General features: G+C 40.4%; 3 protein-coding genes across 8 annotated transcripts in view; 2 read left to right on the top strand and 1 right to left on the bottom strand.

The window, feature by feature from the left end:
- ppp1r9ala (protein phosphatase 1 regulatory subunit 9A-like A) overlaps positions 1 to 12,331 on the top strand; it is a 29,506-nt gene extending 17,175 nt beyond the window's left edge. Inside the window, exons 3-20 of one of the 4 annotated variants that reach the window (XM_030757555.1) lie at positions 1,028 to 1,160; positions 1,726 to 1,846; positions 2,176 to 2,280; positions 2,625 to 2,757; positions 3,835 to 3,993; positions 4,116 to 4,169; positions 4,834 to 5,063; positions 6,380 to 6,476; positions 6,568 to 6,703; positions 6,812 to 6,963; positions 7,299 to 7,620; positions 7,707 to 7,764; positions 7,867 to 7,938; positions 8,110 to 8,311; positions 8,882 to 8,926; positions 9,778 to 9,894; positions 10,776 to 10,964; positions 12,092 to 12,331. In XM_030757555.1, the coding sequence (XP_030613415.1) occupies positions 1,028 to 1,160; positions 1,726 to 1,846; positions 2,176 to 2,280; positions 2,625 to 2,757; positions 3,835 to 3,993; positions 4,116 to 4,169; positions 4,834 to 5,063; positions 6,380 to 6,476; positions 6,568 to 6,703; positions 6,812 to 6,963; positions 7,299 to 7,620; positions 7,707 to 7,764; positions 7,867 to 7,938; positions 8,110 to 8,311; positions 8,882 to 8,926; positions 9,778 to 9,894; positions 10,776 to 10,964; positions 12,092 to 12,250 (2,484 nt within the window). In that variant the 3' untranslated portion in view covers positions 12,251 to 12,331. The remainder of the gene's footprint in view (positions 1 to 1,027; positions 1,161 to 1,725; positions 1,847 to 2,175; positions 2,281 to 2,624; positions 2,758 to 3,834; positions 3,994 to 4,115; positions 4,170 to 4,833; positions 5,064 to 6,379; positions 6,477 to 6,567; positions 6,704 to 6,811; positions 6,964 to 7,298; positions 7,621 to 7,706; positions 7,765 to 7,866; positions 7,939 to 8,109; positions 8,312 to 8,881; positions 8,927 to 9,777; positions 9,895 to 10,775; positions 10,965 to 12,091) is intronic. The other 3 variants (XM_030757557.1, XM_030757558.1, XM_030757559.1) reach the window with 3 other exon arrangements.
- A 2,905-nt stretch (positions 12,332 to 15,236) lies between these two features.
- pdk1 (pyruvate dehydrogenase kinase, isozyme 1) lies at positions 15,237 to 21,489 on the bottom strand. Of its 2 annotated transcripts, XM_030757561.1 has the most exons (12): positions 21,314 to 21,489; positions 21,007 to 21,171; positions 19,488 to 19,629; positions 19,307 to 19,378; positions 19,013 to 19,197; positions 17,457 to 17,552; positions 17,285 to 17,362; positions 17,050 to 17,126; positions 16,851 to 16,949; positions 16,628 to 16,738; positions 15,483 to 15,596; positions 15,237 to 15,377 (listed from the first exon to the last, which is right to left on the bottom strand). In XM_030757561.1, exons 2-12 carry the CDS (start codon positions 21,113 to 21,115, stop codon positions 15,237 to 15,239), a joined length of 1,224 nt encoding a protein of 407 aa, XP_030613421.1. In that variant the 5' UTR covers positions 21,116 to 21,171; positions 21,314 to 21,489. The 2 variants fall into 2 exon arrangements, with proteins under 2 accessions (XP_030613421.1, XP_030613420.1); XM_030757560.1 differs by having other exon boundaries at positions 21,007 to 21,489.
- Positions 21,490 to 22,036: 547 nt separating this feature from the next.
- On the top strand, positions 22,037 to 24,393 carry nup62l (nucleoporin 62 like). 2 transcript variants are annotated; one of them, XM_030757987.1, is made up of 4 exons: positions 22,037 to 22,263; positions 22,389 to 22,697; positions 22,740 to 23,889; positions 23,967 to 24,393. In XM_030757987.1, the coding sequence occupies exons 2-4, from the start codon at positions 22,396 to 22,398 to the stop codon at positions 24,123 to 24,125; spliced, it is 1,611 nt and encodes a 536-aa protein (XP_030613847.1). In that variant the 5' UTR covers positions 22,037 to 22,263; positions 22,389 to 22,395; the 3' UTR covers positions 24,126 to 24,393. The 2 variants fall into 2 exon arrangements, with proteins under 2 accessions (XP_030613847.1, XP_030613846.1); XM_030757986.1 differs by having other exon boundaries at positions 22,389 to 23,889.
- Positions 24,394 to 24,661: the final 268 nt, after the last annotated feature.

Genomic DNA, 24,661 nt, shown 5'->3' with positions numbered 1-24,661 from the left:
AATACTGAGTAGAATTTGTTGTTTTTGCCTTAGGGCATTTTGCTGGAAAAAATACTGACATATTAATCAGAAAGTATTTTTGGGTTACAGTCATGGTAGTGGACTTGTCTTGATACAGAATGAACTTGTACATATTTGAGTAACTGAGTTGCCACAAATGCAAATCCCAGTCCGTTTTATGCCCAACATTAGGGTGCTCACTTTGGTTTGGCCCTTATCTTTCAAAGTGGATTATGACTATAATTTCTGCTGGTTAGTATCTCTGGTGTTTAGGATAAATGTTGTCTTGTGGTATGTTATAAATCATGAGGCTGTTTCTGAGCAATGGATAATGCCTCCGAACCGTCCGGGGCTGATGCTTTTATTTTCTGTCTGTCTTTATTCTGTTTCTTTTCACTATGCTGATGATGGCACTTGTTGTCTTTGAATATTGATCATTGCTACATCCACTGCTTAGTTTTCCCCAGCTGTGCCCCACTTTCCACGCTGCTCTTGTTCTGACATACTGCTTGTGTGTGCTTTATAATTGCATACACATGCAGCCTCTGGGACACATCCAGTACTTTGTGAAGCCTGCCTGCCTGCAAAGTTCACAACTTCTTAAACTTTGCAAGTCCTGTAGATCATGCTTTTAAAAATGTCTCTTCTGCTTTAGAGTCATTGAGATTTTATATAGATTGAAGACATGAAGAACGTTTAATAGATAAAAAGTGAATGTTAGTGATATTGGTCCAAATTAGTGGGCTCTGCTGTCCCCCCAGCACATTATTACAGTTAAGTAGTGAACTGATAACTTGTTTTCCCTAGCACAGATCAGCGCATGAGTGAAATTCCTTTTCCCCAAGCCAAATCAAGAATGTGTCCTTATTAAGCTTGCCCCGATTGATTTAAAAAGAATAAACAACTCCTGATATGCCTGTGCAGATCCTGTGGATGCTATTCATCATAAATTTGTCTGATGCTTGCCTGCCTGGTAAGAACATAGAAGAGACTCTACTGATGCTATGCACTATTTTGGCCACCACAGGTTTTCAGTACCTTCTCTAATGAGGAATATGATCGGCGTAATGACGACGTTGACCCAGTTGCAGCATCTGCAGAGTATGAGCTGGAGAAGAGGGTGGAGAAGATGGATGTGTTTCCTGTGGAGATTGAGAAAGGTTAGTTTAGAAGGACTAAAGGAACATACAACATATAATAAAAAAAACAAAATAGGTTTGTTCTCCAAAGCCACCTTTCTTGTGTGTATCTGAACCCGTTGTGACTTTGGGTTAGGTTTGCATTAACAGTATTTATGACAGTCATCAATTTTTTTTTTAATCAAATAATGGAGTCTACATAGACCTGAAAACAATTTCAGTGGGGTGTGCTGACACTGGCAGTGTTCAGCCTTAGCCCTAATAGCTAATTTTTTTAAAAATATTATTAAATTTAATTTTTTCTTCACAACTTCACATCAGCATCCTCCACATATAATGGCACACACATGGCATGAAGCTGCCAAATCCCCCAGAGTCAATCTCTGCTTCTGCTCCTAGTGATTGTATCCAGCACCAGCAGTCTCACAAGGTGTCAGTAGAACAGTTGGGCTATAGATGCCATCACCCAGTCCTTAATTTTATACATGTGCAGAGAATACTAGGGAATACAGGTGTAAATTCCATTTTGTTTTATGCAGTTGTTTCTACCCACTCTTTAAAATCTGCATAATTTCTCTGCATCCAGGAGACAATGGGCTTGGTATCAGCATAATAGGAATGGGAGTGGGAGCTGACCAGGGTCTGGAAAAGCTTGGGATTTTTGTGAAAACCATAACTGAGAATGGAGCGGCTGAGAAAGATGGACGGTGAGTTAGTGTTTTAACCTTCCCTGGCTGCATGTCCCAACACAACTTTCCTCTGTCACAAAAGATTATATTTTAATGTTTTTATGTATGTATATATCTATATATACAGCAGGAAGCATAAACCACACAATATACACACCTGAAAAAACATGTTTGTTTATAACCTCACAGTTAAAGGACATGGTCTGCTTGGTTGATGCTTCTGTTTCTGTTGGTTGTGATTTTTAGATTTGTTTTATTGCCAACAGCAGAACGGAGTGTATATAAAACTCAGTGGAAATGCTTTGAAATACTCCATTTTGTAAGCACCTCATTTTCTGTCTCTCCAGCATACAGGTCAATGACCAGATAGTGGAGGTGGATGGTGTCAGTCTGGTGGGAGTCACGCAACTGTTTGCTGCCACAGTCCTAAAGAACACCAAAGGCACAGTGAGGTCAGTTCAGAACCCAAAACTGTAATTAAATGATCATTGTTGTGTTGTAAGTGGAATGAAGCTAGTCATTGAGTCAGTTTTTTCCCATTAGAGGTCAGAGGTGAGTTGTTTGTTTTTTCTCTTTCAAGTGAAGAAGGTTGCACAAAGTATGTATTATGCCAATGATTTATCATAGGAAAATCCAACACCCATGTATGACAAGGTGGGGTCTAAAATGCATCCCAAAATTTGCATTTCCCTGTAGTAGGCATAACAGATGCTCTGTAGTGTGGTATTTCAAAGCAGCATGCAAATTATTATTTTAAAATGGTGCACTAACAAGTTGAAAAAAAAAAAAAAAACAGGTTCCTGATTGGTCGGGAGAAGCCGGGAACACAAAGCGAGGTAGCCCGCCTCATAAGCGAGACACTAGAGCAGGAGAAGAACCAGCAGCAACAGCAACACCTGGATGACCCATATGAACATTCAACAGAGGAGGTGAGTCAGCTGCTCTTTGACCCCTCTAAGTTCTTTAAGGATTTAATCATTGGCCATCCTAATGCTGCATTCATGTCATGGGGGATGGAAGGTGGAGATGGGAAACATTCCCATAGTGTGGGTTAAAATGCTGTGAACAGAAACTGTAAAACCATGTTGTACATCAGCGTGACCAGAGGAGAAATGTTAAACTTATAATTATGATAAAGCTCACATGCCACAATCATAGCACTAGCCCCTTTTGCCACGCCCTGTCCTATCCCACTCAGCTCAACCAGGAAATGAGCAGCTGGCTGTGAGTAAGCCATGTGTCACCATTCTGTTGTGCTGGAAAGTGTTCGTTTAACTACCATCTGTCTGCTAGAGTTGTGAAATGTTTGCTTTCTGAAGTTCAAGCTGCCACAGGCCTCAGCTTCTGCGACAGAGACCAAGAGGATATACAGAGTAAACAGTTTTCAGACGCTTAAGTTTTCCACATTTGTTCTTATTTTTCGACTCATCTTAAGATGGATTAAATTCATTCACTTAATTTTCTCACAAAGTACTTCTCCGCAGCATAGCAAACAGTTTGTTTTATTTTTATTTGTGTGTTTATTTTTTGTTCTTTTCTTTTTAGCTAGTTTTTTTTTTTTTTTTTTAAACTAGGTTTTAGAGCTTGATGATGAGTACAGAATTCCAGTGTTGAGATAATGGCTGATATTGGGCATACAAAACACTTTGTGTGTTTTTGCATTGTTATTTTGGAGTATTATGTTTGGATTAATAAAGAAAAAAAATTAATTGAATCTATTTTAATTTTCGGTAAGGAAGAAGCTCCGAAAGAGTTGTTGATAGTAGTTTCTGAGGCTATAACAACTTTGAAACAGAGAGTGAAATCGCAGTGTAAATGTCCACAATGTCATATTCCATCTTCCTGTACAGTGATCCCTATATGGAGTTGTTAATGGTTAAGCACACTAGAATACGTTTCTTCCGGACTGTGGCAAACATTGGGAGCATTGTTGACACATGCTAACCTTTGTCCTGGGCACAGAGGGTGTGTGGCAGTATGTAATGTCGTGTTTAATTATATTTTAGGAGGACCGGTATGAGGAAGAGGATGGAATGGATGAAAGGATTCTGGGGTCCAATTTCTCTCCAGGGCGAAATGTAGAAGTGTTTGAGCTCCCTGATTCAGAAGCCTTGTTTATGCCGACCAACATGAACAGCTCTCAGATGGCCTTCAAGTTCAAAGAGGTATTAACCATCAACATTTGGTTATTTAAAGTTCATATTTGTGCTTTTTGTTTCTGTTTTTTACATAATGAATATAATGGATGTAAGAAAATATTTCATTTTCAATTTTCTTTTCATCCCAGCTCCAGCTCAAGCACAGCATTGCCACATCTGAAATAAATCAATTAAAGGAAAAGGTATGATGAGGCTCTGTATGTAACATCCGACAGAATTGCAATAAAAACATAAACTTGAAAAATTGTGTAATGTATATCTATTACACAGCATTATATATAAATGCAGTTTTAAAAAAGAAAGTAACCAAAACTGATAAAGGTGAGTTTCTTTTATTACTCACCTGTTGAAGCTTGTTTCTGCCACTGAAAAAAATTTTCATAAGTCAAAATTTGATATTATCTCAGAATTTCAAGTTGGGTATCTCAAAATTTTGACTCAATTTTCTGCAAAGTTTGAGTTAGTGAGCTAAAATTTTGAGATACCCACCTTGAAATTCTGAGATAACCCCAAATTTTGATTGATTCATATTACACCTCTTGGTTTTTAACAGTGTATTTTCTTGGCATCCTAGCTTCTTCCTTACCTGTTGCATATACCTCTAATATTTGTGCATTTATTGTGCACATTGTTTTGATGTACGCATAACAGGAATGTGTCAATCAGCTGTTTGCTCCCAGTTGAATGACAGACTGACAAAGACAGCAGGATAACGATTAACATACAGCCAGAATTATTTGTGACCTGTGTCTTTTCAGTTAGTATTTAACAAAAATAAAATAACACTGTTCATCTATTGATTTATTTTGCCAAGCCTGAGTAACATGTCACCACCTCTCTGCACAGCTAAGGGCAGCAGATGAGGATAAATCAGCATGGGAAGCCAAGGAGTCTGAACTGGAGCAAAAGATTGAGGAAAATAATGACAAGATCCTCAAGCTGGAGAGTTACTGGCTGGAAGCCCAAGCTCTGTGTAAGACTGTGAATGAACAATTAACTGAGACTCAGGCTCAGTATGAGACGCTGGACAAGAAGTACAACAAGGCCAAGAAACTGCTCAAGGACTACCAGCAGAAGTGAGTTTGTCCTAAATTACTGTTGAATGTTGAATTTAGGTGTTACTCTAATAATCCCATAAGGATGTATTGACTGATCCTAGTTTCAAATACAGGCAGTTTGTAATGTCTGATATTCATATTTCTCTTAGGTCACGTGGAAAGTTGGTTAGGTTTGATTGAAGCAGTTTCATGAGCTGAAGTGAGAAAGACACACTTCTTTTGTTTTTAGCATATTTCAAGCAATAGTGTTGTTATCAGCTCTTTGTTTTGCATAATGCTGTTGGAGATTTGTACAAGTAAGAATATAACATTTTAAAGTAAGTGATTGTGTAGCCACTGTGTTTAGGGCTTATTAACAATGGCAGAGGTTCAGTACTGTGCTTTGCTTGTGGGGGCGGATGTGGGTTTGAAAAATTGGACCCTAGCAGGTCTTTGCAAATAGAAATTTAGGTACAGATTTATTTGCATTTAGAGCAGGGACACGAGATCCAATCAGCAGTGGTCACTTGAAGATGCAGATGCATTTTAATGCCAAGTGTGAACTGACATTTGAAATGGCATACATTGAGCTCCCCACTTGTGATTTGATCACCTAAGATGTTTGTTAGCACCAGATTTGAGCAGGGCTTTAGACTTTAGCTGGGAGCAAGGACTAGAAGGGACTGATTGGTCTGACATGAGAGCCCTACAAACAGAAGGTGATCGAGTTTCAAGTCACTACGCAGCACTTAAAAAAAAAAAATGGTATATAGGATACAGATTAACAATGTGGACTGTTAATGTTATAACAGAGGCCTTTCAGAACTATCTTAATTTTATACAGAGGACATTAAAACACTCAGTAGGCACTCTCGAAATTTTGAAATCTAACTTTAATTTGTGTAGAACAGTGTTTTGGGCTAAAGGGGTGCATGAGAGCAAATAATGTCTCTGTTGTGTGGGAGAGGGCTTATTATTTGCATGGATTTACATCACTGGTATGGATTGAGATCAACGGTCTAACTCAAATATGGTGGGATGGTGTTGGAAAAGTGGGTATGTGGTATATTTATACAATTTTTAAGAAACCGAGTAAGGGGCAACCTGGAGCAGCATAGTGTAAATTAATTTTATTAATTTAAGCAAGATTTTAGGAAGTGCTCTGTAAAATATTGTGTTTTTTTTTTTTTTTTTTTTTTTTTTTTTTTTTAAGGGTCTAAACTCAGTTTCTTATTTTGTGATCTACAGAAAATATCTATGTGGAATTGAGTGGTCTAATGATAATCACATACAACTCAGCATGTTTACAATCTTGAATGCCTGATGGGAGCCACATTTCCTTGTTTCCTCCCCAGAGAGATAGACTTTGTGAAGAGAGAAGAGGAACTGAAAAAAACTCTAGATGAAAAAGACAAGTGGTACAAAGAGCAGCTGGAGAGCTTGCAGAACAGAGTAAGACTTCAGCTCAGAAAATAAATGCTTATGCATAACCAGAGTTGCTAGAGACTGTGAAATGAGTCAGAGTGTGTTGTTTTGTCCACAGATAGCTGTGCTGGAGTCCAGAGGAGCGTCAGTTGTGGAGACTCAGATGGTTCAGCGCTCTGCTGCAGAGGAGAGACCAAGCAGCCAAGATTCAGTCACAAACACACAGTCTGTTGACTCAAATTTAGGTACTAAAAGTGCGTGTCACGCTTTCATTGTGTGATCTGTAAATCATTAATAAGTGCACATAACCTCTGACGAACCCTTGTAAACAACTGAAAAGGTCGTTTTTTTCTCTGCTGTAGAAAAAGACTGGAGTGAACTGCCTCCTGAAACAGAGCGCCTGGACACCAGTGCACACAGAGCAAAGGGCCTGCTAGCTCAGAAGTCCAAACGTCAGCCTCCGTCTCGGAGCAAACTGAAGGAGAGCCTCACTGTGGCTTCATCTTACTCTCAGGTCTGAAAGAAAAGGCTTGTCATCCTGTCAAAAAGCATAATATTAGCATGTACTTTGAATTGGATTGAACTGTAAGCCAACTGAGGCCATGCATAAGGTGCCAGCAGAAGCCTGAAACTTCAGTCCAGGAGGTGTTTAAACATACCGACAGACTTTAAAATACAATAGGGAGTATCCTTGATTTTTATAAACAAAACAATAATGCACTATTATACTGAGACACAAAACAGCCAATCAGAACTTGGGGGCAGAGCTTATATAAGGCTATTATAAAAATAACTTTTACCCTCTCTTCCTTGCATTGTCCTTGTAAGTTATGATTTTGGTCCCAACAGGAAAGTGACGACGAGGACGAGCAGGAGGAGCTAGAATCTTCCTGCAGGAGGAGGTCCATCCAGGAGAGCCTGTCCCTCCCAGTGCCGGTCTTCTATTCTGGGAATGGACAGACAGATCCAGGCGAGACTAGAGATGGATCCAGGAGTAAAGCAGAGCTTTCCAGCAGCCCATCTTTGTCACCATCACAGGGGGAGAGTGTTGAACGCAGTGAAAGTCCCTCTTTGTCCCCTCCAAAACACAGCTCCTCACCACAGTCTCCCTCTGGTATTATGCGCAGTGCAAAGAAGAGGGAGTCCAAAGGCAAGAGCAAAGAGCTCAAAGGTATGCAAGGTGTAATTGAGATGTGTGGAACAGCAAAGCTTTCTCTTGCATTGCGTCTGAGACCGAAATGTGTTGTTTCAATACAGAGGAGTTAAACGAGCCTTCAGGTGGAGGAAAGCCTAAAAGAAGATTTCCAGACTTTGGGTAAATATCCAAACCAATCACTGCTGCATGTGTCAGGCTTTTTTTAAATGATTATTTATTTATTTATTAAAGCTAAGTGAATGTTTCCAATGATCAAAACAGGGGTCTCAGGAAGTCAGGTGGCAAAGGAAAAAAACATGACAAGGAGGCAATGAGAGCATCTTTGGACAGCAGGTATTTTATGGCTATTCATAGTTAAATGTCATATATATAAAAATAAAGATAATTCATATTTGAAAAATAAAAATTAATGGTGCAGTAAATATTACAGTGTCACATTTTAAGCATTAACACATGTAAGTCTGTGTGTCTATAATTATATCTTCCTTTTTCTTTTATGACCAGGGGGTCAGCAGAGTTACTAGAGGAGTATGGAGGGAACCTGTCCCCTGCAGAATCAATGACCTCCATCCCCACCTGTATGCCTTTCTCCTGGTTTGGAGACAAAGACCGGGACAGAGACAGAGAGCCCTCGTCTTCCAGCAGCAGCCTGCCATACATTGTCAATGAGACCGGCAGTGAGCAAAGCCAGGATCGCAAGAATAAGGTATGAAGTTCTTGTAAATGTATGTATAGAAATAAACATGGAACATAGGAGGAATATTTGTATCGAGTACAACCTCTTTTTTTTTTTTTTTTTTTTGCATTTCACACTAACTAAAAGTGACTAATATGTACCATAAATGGGGCACAAACTTGATCTAGTTATGGTCTCCTAGCTCTCACTGCTGATCTGTTCAGCTGTAAGAATTGTCTACTCTCATCATCATAAAATATGAAACGTAATGTAAGGCTGACTTCCTGTTTCGGGGCTTCTCCAAATATGCTGCACCTCACAGAGGCTGCAATAAGAAGATCCATGAGTTTACCATCAGACATATCAGGGAGGGATTTGCTTTCCTTTTCAGTGAGTTTGCAAGTAGAGACACATCAGCTGCCCCCAGTGAAAAGTCTGATTTTCATTTAAGGCTGTGGTTGGAGTATTCCCAAAAATTCTGTTTAATGAGTTCACGACTGCACCAAGAGGAGATTGCTTTTTAAAAAAAAAAAAAAAAAAAAAAAGCTTTTGGTTCTATTGCTGTGTGCTTTATGGCATTTTTTTTCCCCCTTTAAACAGACAAATCTCTCCTGGTCTACTTTATTCAGTCGCTCGTTAGATTTGGTACAGTATGCACATTTTTGTTTCACCTTTGATTTTAGATGACACAGTAGAGAAGTACTAACAATCATAGCTCTGGATGCCTAAATTCTCACCTCAGATGCATCCCATGAATCACTGTTTCCTTTGTAGTAGGTATGTGGTACTGTTTCAAGAAACGGTTGTCTAATTTTTCCCTTTTTAACGCTGAGAGCGCCTTCTGGCTTTTATTAGAAGAAATGAAGAAGCCATAACTAGTTTCCAGGGATTGTTGCGCTGGCTAATCAGAAATCTAATCAGATATGTGTGTAAATTCAGCACTCACTGCTACCGTGTAACTAACACACAGTCTTAAAATTTAACTGCACAAGAACTTGCACTTAGTTGGTGCAGCAACCAGCAGGCCTGGATAAAAAAAAAAATTCCTCTCTAAATTTAATCCACAGTTGAGACTGCATTATATATGATCACCTATATCTAATTAAGTAAAGCATTACCCCATACCTGAATAATTGTCTTTGTGTCCTAGTGTTAGCTGTTGTAGTTTAGAAATGTTGATTTAGTTTTGGTGGTGGATCAGTCTTAGAGTCTAGCAGCTTCAGTGCTTTCTTACATAGTTGATAACCTTCCTGCTACATGTTAAAGATCAGTCAGTCAATGCCTGTAATCAATGGCCTGGACTGCTGCCCCAGTAATAAGATTAAATCATTTATCAAATTAATTTCAGTCCTAAGAGAGGCCATGTAGTTCTTAACCCTCAAGCCTGTGATGCTGTGTGTGTGTGTGTGTGTGTGTGTGTGCCTCTCCTAGTAAAGAACTGCTGAATGGTGCTGTGTTACTTTAGTAAACAAGTTCCTTGTTTCCACTTGTTCCAGAGTTTTTCAGTCATAGATGATTCTAACCCTGCCAGTCCCAGTTCAGACATCTCTGGGTTAGTTGCTGAACCCAATCTGTCTGGGCGCTCACACACTTTAATCTTCTCTTCCAGCGAGGTGAGTGCTCTCCTTGTTGCACAGTCACAAAAGCTGTGTGGGACGCCTTGATGCAGCTGAAAGGGGACATTCTCAAGCATGCTCTTTGAGCTTCCCCCCCTTTCATAGCACAGATTAAGTCATGAATGGAGAAGGAATATAAGAGAGCTGCATGTGTGCCTGTTAAATCTTTTTGTTTTGTGTTACTTGTGGCTTAGCTTTTTGTGTTAGCTGATGTTAATAGTTTGAACTTGTGCAACCAGTGCTTCGTGTTTTTTTTACAAGCTTTGGCAGACCTCAGAACAATGTTGACTGCTCTGCTGCCTGTGCAGTGATGTTTCACCGTCTGTTTTTCTGATGTTGTAGTCAATTCTTCTCAGGTGTCTCAGTGAAATATGAAGACATTGACATGCATCAGTGTTGCTGGTACTTTGCTGTCTTTGCATGGTTTTTCCCTCAGAGCTAGATTAGGAAATGTAAATCAACAGAATTTGTAGTACATGTTTGGTTTGGTTTGGTTGGGTGTGTGTTTGTTTTTTTGGCTTTCCTTTTTATTTAGGTTCAGGTGTCTCGTCCAGCTTAAACCGCTCTGCAAAATTTTCACTACCTGCATAAAGTTGGAATTTTAACTTTCTGATATTTTAAGTGTCTCTCAGCACCCATCACTATACTTTGGATTAATAACACTGAACAACACAAGTCCATTATCTAGTTGATGAACATGTGCTATACATCTTTGGACTGTGTAATGTATTTTCCATGCACTTTACTAGTTAAAATCTTAGTAAAACATATGACACAAAACAACTAAACACTAAATTTATAGGATAATGTGTTTGCTGCTCTAATTGAAGCAGCAGTTTGTGGATTTTAATATATGTTGATATCTGTTCCCTCTGCAGACTCTGGATGATGAACCAGCAGCCACAGGAAAAGAGTATCAGTGGCAGAACCGGCCAGTGTCTGAATGGACCAATCAGCAGGTCTGTCACTGGTTGATGGGCATGAATATGGACCAGTACACACCTGAATTCACCACTAAAGGAGTGGACGGCCAGCAGCTCTTACACTTGGACAGCGACAAGTTAAAGGTAAAAAAAAAAAAAAAGAAAAAACCTGATACAGCAAATGAGTCAGTGTTGTATATTTATCATACAAAGTTTGCTATAACAAAGTCATTAGGCAGGCCTTGTCTGCTCAGCCTGTGACTGCCACCTTGTGGACAGATTTGTTGCTTTTACTTTTTGATTTTTTGCTCTCTTCTTTTCAGTTCTAATATTTCTGATCTGTGTGGGGTTAAAGTCACATTTGTTACATAAAATGTAACAAATTCAAACTAAAAGATGTTTTAAAGTCTAATTCTGAAAATACTATTTAAAAGACATTTCTTTAAAAAGAAAAAAAAAAAAAAGACAGCTTAGGGCAGTGTGTGAATTTTTCAAACTTCAGACCTCCACGTGACTCCAAAGAGCTTGTTTTAAATAAAGTCTGAAGATGTCTTGATGGAGACAAATTGATTAATTAGATGAAATTGATCAATTCATCCTCATACCACTCATCAGAAAGTGCAGTGGCAGTAATTTATCTCATCTCTTTCTTTACCTAAAATTTCTAAAAGTATCGGCCACTTGTGAAATTAAGTGTAGTGTTACGACTGATTTAGACTTGTGCGGTGAATCTTTGTGGAGCCTGTGAAGTTACCTGTGTAAGTAGCCAACAACATTGCTAGCATTTATGGTTGTGTGTGTGTTGTATTATGTGTTAATTACCTTGTGGTCATGTCCTGGTGTTTTCATGCGGTGCCAGCCATGATAGAAACAAACATAATGCTGGGACTCAATCAGTAGTACTGAACAGGCCAATCACAGTGGTTGTGGGCTGTTGATGTGATGGTTAGCTACGTTTCCAGGGAAATGTCAGGTTACAATGTAGATTATGTCGTAGGATTTGCGGTTACAACATACTGCCAGCGTAGATTTCCCCATAAGTCCCCAGTTAGATATCCCTTTCCCAGTAAACATCCTGGTTTGATCATCCCAGTCTGAAGATGTCAGAACACGCTCTGGTAATGCATTGTTCTGATTTTTTTCTGACAGTGAAGATGATGAAATAAGTGGTTTTAATATGTCCTGATTTTGAAATGTTTCAGTAATATGGTAAATGTGGTGGCATTTTTTTTTTGCCCTCAATCAGTGCATTTCTCCCCCCCTCTTATCAGGCACTTGGAGTGATGAGTCAGAGTGACCGCTCAACCATCAAGAAAAAGCTGAAGGATATGCGTAAGGCCCAGGAGAAGCTGGAGAAGCAGAGGGAGAAAAGAGAGAAGGAAGTTCGACGCAGTGCGAAACTGCCCGTCTCCACTGACTCCATCTGTTGAGGTCTAATTTCTGCACTCGCAGCTTATGCACATCATAAAGTGCACATGCACAACCCTGAGAAACTTTTTTTTTTTTTTTTGGGGGGGGGGGGGGGGGGGGGGGGGGGGGGGGGGTGTTTTATATAACGTCACATTGTCCGTGCAGGCAGCTGCAGAAAATGACCGTGCCAGGAGCAGCTCTTTGCTGTAATTTGTTTATACTGTAGCTACTGTTTCTTTTCTCAAATGCATCATCAAATTTGAGCTCAAACCATTTGAAGTCGTAGATGGGGGAACGTCAAAAAGCTGTCCAAAAAGAGATCTTAGCATTTTTACCACTAAAGTCAGAAGCTATAATTCTGTATTGAGACATAATGTAGTTCCTGCAGATCATGCACACTTACCTATGGAAGTCAAATGTATACTGCTTTTTCTTTTCTTTTTGCTAAAATGATATGCCCGTTTCAGTGTTGAACGGTTTTTGTACAGTTGGATAAAAGCACTATATTTGTCTTTTAAGCTTTGAGGGGCTACAAGGTTTTAAATGTATAAATAAGTTTTATACATGTGCCTATTAACTGCATATCTTTTTTTTTTTTTTTTTTTTTTTTTTTTTACTTAAATATCATTGTTCATTTTATACTATGTAAAATTTTCTACTAAGTAGAATAGTTAGGCCATGATTTGTGCTGAATGGAAGAGCAGAAATGAAATCATGCTGGGACAAGGTGAACGCTGCTCTGCTGTCCCCGACTCTGTATCGCTGAGATGCTAGTGATGCTCCGTGTAAATACAAACTGCATGCAGATCTGCTACGCGGACACCTCACCGGTCCATTAAACAGCCTGTGACGACAACTTGTGGGATACAGGATGTGAGGTGTAACAGCACAAGTTCACCGCGAAAACCGAAGTGCTTCTTTCCTCTAAAGCATGACTCCATGTTGCGTATCAAATGCAACATGTTGGACTGCAACCTCAAAATCAGAGAAATGTTTCTTGGTACAAGCAGCGTCAATAAACTAATTTTCACTTTATGTGGCCTGTATGCTTTTTTTCACTGCTCCTTCATATAGTAAAGCACAACACCATGAAGTGCAGCTTTGTAGACCTGAGTCAAAATCCACCAAAGTAACAAACTGATTATTTGACAGGTTGGACGAATGAGGTTGTTGATCTGATCATCTAAGATGTATCTCCAGTTTTTATACAGTTGCTGACTTTTAAAATTTGCTTTCAACCAGGATGTCAGTAACATAGTAGCTCATCCAGCACAATTCACAGGTTATTGTACAGAAAGTGATACATTTTGTCATCATTGGTTGGCTGTGTTACACAAATCACAAATAAAATCCATTAAAAAGTCGAAGGCTTGCAGAGTCGTATCCAGGAACTTATTTCACCAAAAATCTGACCAGCACTCTAGATGGAGTGATTTATGAAAATAAGTGAATAATTACAAGTTTCACATTAAGCACAGTTTGGGTGAAGACTCATGAGGTCATTGTGTGCAAGTTCAATTAAATTCTGACCAATATTGTTGGAGCAGTAACGGACAGACGCCTCACCGAGGCATGAGCTCATCCGTCCACTGGACTGAAAATGTAACGTGAGTTTGTGTTCTTTACTGCTCTCGATCCAGCAGACACATGGACTGAAAGTGATAAAACAGCCAAACAATCATTTTAACAGTTTATTCAAACATTTGCTCCACAACAATTTCACATGTAATGCCCTCAACTGTCAAACTGCTGGTGTTACAGTTTTAAATACAGGACAAATATACAAGTTGACCTTATCTTCCCTCTTTAGCTTTGTGTATGCAGAATATAATAAAAGTTATCTGGAAAATAACCTACTACTGAACATGAGCCACTCAGACAATTCCAGGCAGTGTAACAAAAAATATGGATTCAGTTTAACTGAGCCCAAATAATACAACCACAGCACTAAAATACTGTATTATGTGTGACAGAACACTCACATGGAAGAGTTTATTTGAAAATTAACAGAAAGCCATAAACAATGACCCCAATAAACTATACCAGCTGTAATGCTCCCAATAAATACCCAACAGCCTCAGTTCACTCACAAAAGAAGTGCAATGTCACCCTTTACAGATGACAGACTTTATCATGTTACTTTTGAACCAAAACCCTGTTAGAAATGCCCTAATAAATAATTTGAACCAAAGCAACACCTGAAAAGTGCAACAGCTTTAAAAAAAAAAAAAAAAAGCTAAATTTTACAATAGGTGTGCGTTTCTTCCAAAGTAACAGACTCCACAAGAATAAATGAGAGAAACTTTACACACAGAACCTGTAACAGGTCAAGTTAAGCAAAATTAAGACTGCTATGCAGCCAAAGGAAAAGCTTTAACCAGCAGAGCAAACTACAAATCTGCTGATACCTGTAAGGACAATCTGACATTTTAAACAAGTCCACAGCTTAAAGACATTTTCTCTCTGAGCCTGACGGCATTGAACCCTGCAGACTGTTTGCTTTGCTGAAACCTCTGCCAATGCCTCAATACAAGACAGCTTCAGTTTGTTACAGCATCACAAAATGATAAACATCCTCATAAATGCAACCAGTGATTTTGAGTTCAGACAAAAGTGACACCTTTACAAACTTTGTCCAGCAGAGAGCGCTGACAGCTGTGGTACCATCCTGCTCATCCTTTCAAGGATTCCTGGTAAAACATTCATGTATATTTAAAGTTTTTGATTTCTCTGCACCTACAAGTGCTTAATGTTCAATATAAATGAGCACATTGGCCTCAAAAATAGGTGAATGTTTTTTGGTTTGTTTTAAAGCAGGTATGCTGCACTTTGAAGCACTGATCATAACCAAGCTATTGTTCCATGTTGAATATGTGGTACCAAGGCTTTGTTCATTTACTCTTAAGCTCTGTGTATGAATAAACCTGAAGTGTTTAAAGTAATTACTACAGCATGCTCACACATTCAGTTACATGTCTCGCACACTTTGCTACAGGAACATTTTATCTACAAACTGCGAAATGTCGTCATGTCCTTCGGCTCTTTGCTTGGGACGCACCAGTCATCGGCCTCGTGGATGGTCTTGTAGTGTTTCCAGGCCGACTTGTTGTACACCGGGAGCCTCTCAATGGACTCTGTGGATAGTGCCTGAAGTACAATTGAGGGAAAAAAAAAAAATCAGAGGAGGTACTTTATGCATGCCGTCTTCTGTCTGGAAGAGAAACTAATGGTGCTTCTGTGAAACTGGGTTACCCGTATGTAGATCACAGCATCGGTTCCGTAACCCTCCATAGAATACAACTTCAGGTCCCCTTGAAAGTAGCGGGCATACAGCCGTGAGATGGGCAGGCCATACCCATAACCAGCCTAAAGAGAAATAAACCAGAGTTCATCTCTGACCTCAACACAAAGCAGACACAGTCTGAAACAACAACAGCAGTTAGCAGCTCCAGGACAAAGACAGCATTCACCGGAACAAACTGACTGGCTCTGGATTTCTTTTACTGGAACACAGGGGAAAATTGCAGGAATGTTTCTGGGTTTCATAAGAGAAATGTGCAAAAGCCAAGTATGTGTATCAAAAAGGAACTCTGAGGCTTAAAGGGGATTTTAACTTATTCTTACTGTCACATTTATATGCCATTACAATAGTGGATGTTTATATTTGCTGCTCTAAATGCTTAGTTTTTTTCAACTTTTTGGCCAAACGTTTTTGGACAATGACAGTTTTTGTAGTTTTGCCTCTGTACACCACCACAATTCAGATGTGACTGAAGTGCAGACTTATACTATAATTACTATAATTCAAGGGGTTTAACAAAAGTATTGCATCTACTGTATCGTTAATTGTAATCATTTCTATAGACAGGCTCCCATTTTCAGAGGCTCAAAAGTAATTGGACAAACTAACATGATTTTAAATATACGGATGTTTTTTTTTTCTTCAAAGTACCCATGTGCTCCTCCCAGATTCAGCTGTTTTTATTTGCTGAATAACTTTTAGCATATTTAATGGAGTCCTGCCAAATTTAACCTTCATATAATGTAAATTTATAGCATGTACATCTCTGCTTAGGCTGTTGCTCCATGAGCCAGACCCAGAGAAGTAGCAGAAAATGAATGGCTGGGTGATCATTTGCCCCATTTTTTCCAGCATTTTGGAGCCCTTGTGACTTCACGAGTACAAGAGACATCCAAGTAAAATTTCAGGGCTGAAAATCACATTTAGCCCGGCAGCATGATACCAATCCCAGCTGTGGAAACACTGGTACAGCTGTCTTTTTGTAGGAAACTAATCAGTTTTTTTTTCTATTTATTTTTGGAGGCAGACGTTTGGTTAATTGACTGATTGCTCACATTGATACAGTCACTAGTGATGATAAATCAGGAGTATTTACCAGAGGAGCAGCGCGTGAACCGTCGATGCTGGGTCTCGGAGCAGTCGAGTACGTGTAGGTGAACAGCCTGTCGATCTTACGCAGCGGCACGCCTCCTCCACGGTCACTCACCTCACAAAGAACACAGTACGAATGAACACATCCTCTCCCAACAAATACACAAACACTTTTCAGTGTTAAAAAACAGGAGTTTGTTGGGGATACATTTAATCTGCACATTTACCTTTACTGTGAGATCTTCAGTTCCCAGAGCAACCTGTGTATGGATGGGAGGGTACTCCATGGCATCTCCGTATAACTCCATGGTTGCCCGCATGGCATTCTGCAACACGTGTTTATCAGAATATTTAACATAAGAAAAAAAGAAACTGTCCAAATTTTGACATAAAATAACACGTATCAGGATAGGTTTTAAAGGGCACCTTATAAAGTTCAAACACCATGTGATACAAATGAGATGGAACATAGACCATGGTGATGGGTCCTGCCTTCTCTTTGGCTGTCGGGACAAACAGATGATTGGAAAACATTTAATGACATATGTTAGAATCAAGCAGCCTTTAACTATTTATGCATTAATGATGCAGTTCAAAGTGTTTCCAAAGTGTGGCATCATTAAAATAGTTTGTGTTGTTTCTTTCTAACGAGATAGATTACCATTGAATTCCTCCAGTACCAGCTCGGGGGAGTTCATGTAATACCGATCACAAAGGTTTCTTGCATTTTCGTAGGCATCTACAAGGAAGTGGTGTGTTTTCATTATATGACACATGAGAACTGGAAGAACAGCATAGATGAGCACTCTCTGTTTTTTTATAAAGAGTCTCACCTTTGATAACCTCGCTGACTCGACAGTGTGGATCAATACTGCCGATCTGTTTGGGGTGTGCAGGATTCACCTTCACCTTCCCACCAAAGAGCAGAGCTACAGATAAACACACAAGAATATCAGCAGTATGAAGTGTTAAATATTTATTGATATCTGTCTCTGCAAGTTCAGGTTTTAATGTGAGACCTTTTGGTTACAGCTAAAACAAAACTGAAGCGCGGTATCCTCCTGAGACCAACAGGTAACAGGTTCTTCCAGTGTCACAATGTGAAAGAGATTCTAATAAGACTCTGGCTGAAATTTCTTCCATCCAACTTCTCGGGCTTATCTGGGTTCGGATTTCAGGAGTAGCTGACCTCCCTCTCCTCGGCCATTGCCTCTGGCTCATCCGGGGGGACACTGAGGTGTTCCATGACCAGCTAAAAGGTATAATCTCTCCAGCGTGTCCTAGGTCTGGTCAGAACTCTAACCTTAACCCAACAGAGATCACAGCTCAGAGAATCATGAACACTAAACATCCTTCTAGGAAAATGTGTGAGCTGAAGCTCCTCTATAAGGAAGAGCGATCACCCTGAACTCTGTGCAGGTCTGATCTACAAGAAGAGGCTGTTTATTATTACTGTTGACAAAGGAGATTTAAAGGTTAACTTAGGTCTAGTCATCCAAATTTCACAGTTTTGTAGTTTTGCCTCTGTACACGACCACAGACAATCAAGATGTGACTGAAGTGCAGACTTTCCACTTTAATTCAGAAGTACTGTATTAACTGTTATTGTGATAGCCTTGGTGCTGGCATCTGTTCCACCAAAACTTTACCACTGGCCATAAATCAAGAACGATGTGACCTAAGATGTTCAAATTCACATCATATATATACACATTTACTAAAAATGTTTGATGCACACTGTTCAAGCTGGACCCATCAAACTTCACACACTTTTTCACTGACTTTACTATAACAGCACTTTGCCATTCAGACAAATGCTGCAAAACTGATTGGACAGCGTTTTATGGTGTAAATTGATAATAACCCAAAGCATACTACAAAAACACCCCAAGAGTTTCTCAAGGCAAAGAACTGGAATATTCTTCAGTGGACAAGTCACCTGATCTCAACCCAGTAGAGCAGCTTTTCAGTTATTCAATAAGAATCCTTTTACAAAATCCTGGATCCACAGTTATCCTGCTAACAGGCAGGCAGACCAACATGACCAAAAACATGACCTCCCTTCACCAGCAAGGGAATGACAAGAAGAGATAAAAACAAGCACACATGCCATCTTTCCTAAATAAAGACATCTTTACACTCATTTTTTTATAGTGTTGGTGTTTGCAGGTGAACTCACTGTGTTCTTTACTGTCTTTAAACAGGGCATGAGTCATTTCATGTTCATGGGACAATGCCAGAAAAAGACACTAGGTGTAGTTTGTTGATTCCTGGTTTTAAAACCCTGCATACAGGCTGCAACCAGCCAGGGGCTTTCATTTCCAAACAAGTCAAGTTCAGCAATGACATTACAAAAAAAAAAAAAAAAAAAAAAACAACATTTGCTCACTGTGCTGGTTGAGCAACATCCTGATGGAAATCCTGCTCATGTAGAAACGATCCAGAAAATACTGAACATTTTGGCTGACGACCGGATCCGTGCCGTACGCCTCCTTGTACTCCACAAGTCCCTGAGCCATGGTGGGAATGACATCATTGTGACGATTTCTGATTTTTATCACAGCATCTGTGAAACTAATTGAAGACATAACAATTACAGCAAGACAGTTAAAAAAAAAAAAAAAAAAAAAACCTGCAGGAATAGATGAGCTATTACAGAGAATAAATGAGAAATAAAACTTACTCGTATGTGATTTTCTCATCATTTGTATTTTTGTCTTTGAACTCAAGAATCTCCTGAAGACTCTGCATGTACCTACGCAGGGGGTAAAATTATTATTATTATTATTAATTTGCACAGACTGGCAGGACTGAATTTTAATGAATTAACAGTATTTAACTGAGAACAAGGAGAAGCTGCATACCAGCTCTGGACCAGTCGGACTGATGGAGTCCTCAGTAAGTTGTCTGGCAGCAAGTTAATCTCCTTCATGATGTTAGCCAGCCTCACAGGTAACTCCTGTCTGAGGAAGGTGAAGGACGTTTTCACGCATGCATTTTCTGAACCTGAGGGAGAAACAAAATACACATATGCTGCATTACTACGGTAAAGGCATAAAGTGCTGAATAAAAAAATTAGACATACTGCATGTTTCTGTGTGAACAGTTTATTTATAAACAATTTCCACATGATATATACTGAACTTCAGAAAAATCATGAGCAACACCTCATTTCGCAAGGAAAAGGGGAAATAAGTGTAGCAATTTATGACTCCATCAGACCTGTTGTCACTGATTTTTCAGTCCAGTTCTTGCGTAATGTGGGATACCTCAGCCTTTTCTCCCACTTTCCCTTCCTTAAAAATGACTTCTTGACAACCAGCCATCCACTGAGACCATTTCTGATGAGGCTTCAGTGAACAGCAGATGGATCAGCTGAAGGGTCAGATGCACCTCTCAGGTATTGTGTCAGGTCTTTTCTGGATTTTCCCCTGTTTCTTAAGGACACAACTTTCAGATACTTTTCATCTGCTTTTTCATAGACAGCTTTTAGGACTGCCACTTCTTCTGTCCTCCACTTGTCCAGTTTCCTCAAATTTTTTTAATGACACACTGCACACCGTGCTGAGATATGCCAAGTTTTCAGCTAATAGCTCTTTGAGAATCACCTTGTTGGTGCAAAAATACTATTTTATGCCTGTCAAACTGTGATATCTTTTACATTTTTCATCATTCACCTAAAGAAATGGGAATGTGTTTTTGTGACAGGCTGCTAGTAACAAGGTGCCTAAAGATAAAATTTTAAATTGGTTCTTTACCAAGTTTTCTGTTATGTGTAGACACAGTACTGGTTCCATCACTTGGATGCCTTTTTATACTATAACAATTCATAACAAGGTGTTAAGTGGCTCAACAAAAGTAAATAAATAAATATTTCTCTGAAAATGTCAGATACAAGGACTGGACTGAAAATTTCCTGTCACCTACTTTCAGTTAGCACCAAGGTACTGGATGCAAAACTAATTCAGGCTCCACAGTATTTGATAAACTGCAAACTCACCGGATGTCCAGCAAGTCATTTCAAGTATATGATATGAAGAAAATCGACAAGGGTCTTAAAAGGGCCTAATCTTAATTTAAAAAAAGTTTTTGCTTCCATGTGTGACTATATCTAGATGAGTGATTCAGTTTTGACTTCCACAGACAAGCGGGCATTTATCCTGTTAGTCATTTGTGAAGAGAAGAAAAACCTTTGCACGGTCTCTTGTGAAACACTTCACGATGTAATCCACTCCCTTTACAGCACGGGACAGAAGAAAAACCTTGTGATTAGCAGTGTTTGCAGTGTCCAGAGTGAATTTGATTATTCTGCATATTTTGGGTTCTCTGTATATTAAAACTATCTACGTTTAGGTCGGAGTCAGAATAACGCATTATACTTACCAAAATCCAGAAACTGCTTCATTGACAGAGGGGAGGGTGAAAATTTGGAATAGTAGTCGATGTCCTTTCCTATGGACACGCTGTTCCTCAGAAACCTTAAAATCCTCATACTGGCACGTCTTGTACCGCCTCGCTTCCAGCTGTAACTGTAACTTGTAACTGTAACTTAATTAAAAAAAAAAAAAAAGATAATACAAAAGTATTTACTGAGGTTTAATAATCGCCGGTGGCATCCACAGCAGCAAAGCAGCAGCAGCGGCTGTAGCTCGGTTTGCTAATCCGTGTTGACACTAGCTTGTCGGCTAACCTCAGCAGCTTGCAAATACACTCCTTGAAGTAATTATTGATCTGCTGTTCCGCAGTTTGGTGCACTTTCAGTCTCCATTGTCACCGCCGCAGGACAGTGTTTCTAAATAGCCTTTTAGAGGTAGAACCATCAACAAGGAAAGGAAGACAGCACGGCCAGAAAATTCAAAGAGTCACAAGGATGTCAAGAGAAGCTGTCGCTTAAAAAAAATTACTGACCCAACTTGGTGTGACGTTATTGGTAAACGTTAAACAGACGGCGTTTTAATGTTGAAAGAAAATCGGGGAAGTTTAAAGAAATGTTTATTAAATTTGTGACCGTGATTATTTTTGTTTTCATGCGATTTTAGAGTTAGGCAAACATAGAAATGTGAAATATTATAGAAAAATATCAATTTTGATGTAGATAAACGTTTTAATAACGCGCCCCCTTATCCCTTAAAACTTTCTATATCATAAGGGCATAAAACAATGTTATTTTATGACTTTTTGATTCTGATGGGAAGTGGGAAGCAGCTCGCACTGTGTAAGAAATTTCATCTCTTTGTATTAATTTCCTCTTTGATAGACTACGTGCACTTAATTCCTGACGCATGTCTGCCAGGAAACAAGCTGAACCAATCAAAAGTCGGACTGTTTTGAATTGTAATCCTGATTGGTCTTTAGACCGTCAATCTTACAAAGAAAGGCGGGTTGTACTCTTCCAGACAAAAATCAGGGCAAACAAACAACTTTTCGGCGTAACTGCCGTCATTTCCTTTAGTCAACTACTGAAGTTCCTGCTTGAAAAAGTATCCAGGCGGCTAGCCACGTTTTTAATGCGGGATGTGTTGTTAGTTTTTTTTTTTTTTTTATCCTTGTTACCAATAAAGTAACATTAGGAAGGGTGCAGTTGACTTCATTAGTCGCTAACGTCTAGAAAGTTGTCGTAAAAGAGAAGCGGATTCGTCGGTAAGTTCAGCTTAAGCAGCCTGGTGTGTGTGTGTGTGTGACCCGCCAAAAGCCGAACGATTCCGCGAGGAAGTAACCATTTTGTACATTAGACGATTTTAATAACGGTAACTCGTTATCTTTAGGGAGAAAATGAGCGGTGGATTCACCTTTGGGCAGCCCTCTTCGGGCTTTACCTTCGGGACGCCGAAGACCACAGCCTCGGCCCCCACCGCCACCGGCTTCGGGCTGACAACCTCCACTCCTGCTGCCACCGGAGGGGGCTTCACTTTCGGCTCAAACGCCCAGACCCAGAGCTCTACCAACCCCACCGCTGCTTTCAGCTTTGGCGCCCCAGGAAAGAGCACAACAGCTGGCGGGGGCTTCTCTTTTGGGACACCCACAACAACGTTTGGCCTGAATGCGGCTCCTCAAACCACAGCAGCAGCATCAGGGTTGACTTTAGGCTCCGCGGCAGCTCCAGCCGCGGGGTCAGGGTTCACTCTGGGTGGAGGTTTATCTGCGCACACCACCGCCACTGCTCCTGCTGCAGGGGGCTTCACCTTTGGAGCTGCATCTCAGGCTCAAACCCAACCTCCAGCTACAGCTACAGCTGCACCGGCAGCAACCACAGCCCCGAGTGGCCTCACATTTGGTGGGTTCAGTTTTGGAGCTACCAAGGTACAGGTGACATCAGCTGCAGCCTCCACCACCACCACCACCACCACCAGCACAGGTGGAGGCTTCAGCTTCAGCAGCGGTGCTCCTTCCAGCCTCGCCCAGCCAACCTCCACCACTGCTGCCCCTACAGCCCAGGGCGGAGGGTTTACCTTTGGAATAAAACCATCATCAACCCCAGCTCCTCCTGCATCCACCCAGGCTGCCCCATCTTTGGGGCCTTCTCTCTTTGCTCAGCCTATCACTACAGCTCCTGTCACTGCAGCAGGTACAGCCTTCACTTTGGGTGCTGCTCCAGCTTCAGCAGCAAGCACTTCTGCTGCGACGACCACAGCTGCTGGTGGAGGTTTGGCTTTTATGCTCAAACCTCTGGGGTCAGCAACCACCACAGCTGCCCCAGCCTCTACTGCCACAGCTGCAGCTGCCACAACGGGTGCTGCTACAGGCTTTACACTGGGACTCAAACCTGCATCCAGCACAAGCACCACAACAGCTGCTACGGCCACCACTACCACCACCACCAGCACAGCTCCTCCAGTGATGACCTACGCCCAGCTAGAGGGGCTCATTAACAAGTGGAGTCTTGAGCTGGAGGACCAGGAGAGACATTTCTTACAGCAGGCCACTCAGGTGAATGCCTGGGACCGCATGCTGGTGGAGAACGGAGAGAAGATCACATCCCTGCATAAGGAAATGGAGAAGGTGAAGCTGGATCAGAGGAGGCTGAACCAGGAGCTGGATTTTATCCTGTCCCAACAGAAGGAGCTGGAAGATCTGCTCTGTCCCCTCGAAGAGTCGGTGAAAGAGCAAAGTGGAACCATCTACATGCAGAATGCAGACGAGGAACGTGAAAGAACATACAAGCTTGCTGAGAACGTGGACGCACAACTAAAGAGGATGTCACAGGACCTGAAGGAGATCATTGAGCACCTGAACACATCCAGCGGTCCAGCAGACACCAGTGATCCAGTAAGATGATGCCTCAGTTTCTGATATTAGAAGACTTGCCTATTTAATTTGTCTAATTTTCTTTTCTTTGTCCTCAGCTTCAACAGATCTGTAAAATCCTCAACGCCCACATGGATTCACTTCAGTGGATCGACCAGAATTCGGTTCTCCTGCAGAGAAGGGTCGAGGAAGTGTCCAAACTGTGCGACACCCAGCGAAAGGAGCAGGAGAAAACCTTCCGATTAACATTTGACTGATCTGCAGTAAATATGTTTGCTTATGTGGTGACATAATGCTTATTTGTTTTTTTTTTTTAACTCCAGTCAGAAGGATTAGGAGTTAAGATGGTGTGGATTCACCTTCATTTACAGTTTCTGTTTCCGTGCAGTTGTTCTGAGTTTTCTTACTTGCGTAAAGATTGATATTTTCAATGCATTTGCCTGTAGACTAGTGGAGATGATCATCTCTTTCTATGTAAATTGTTATGCGTGGTCTAAAAAGTGTGATTAAATAAATTTTTGGAATAAGATCTTTTTGGTTGGTCACTAAATAAATTCTTCCTTTCAGTGGTGGTGTTTAAGCTGGAGGGAGAGCTTTGTGTGCACATCCAATGCCCCTGTAATAACCCAATTACATCTGAGCATCTCCTTTTTGATAATAGGTGTGGATGGAATTAGTTTTTTGATTATAAATGTTAAAGGTTGTGCAGTCAATAGAAAACAGACTTGTTGCTGACAGTTATTCTCCTGACAAATAAACTAAATGAGAACTTCTCCCACACCAGAGGCCCCTG

This window comes from Archocentrus centrarchus, chromosome 21, assembly GCF_007364275.1.
Source record: "Archocentrus centrarchus isolate MPI-CPG fArcCen1 chromosome 21, fArcCen1, whole genome shotgun sequence".
NCBI lineage: Eukaryota > Metazoa > Chordata > Actinopteri > Cichliformes > Cichlidae > Archocentrus > Archocentrus centrarchus.
This window is presented reverse-complemented; position numbering and strand designations above follow the sequence as displayed.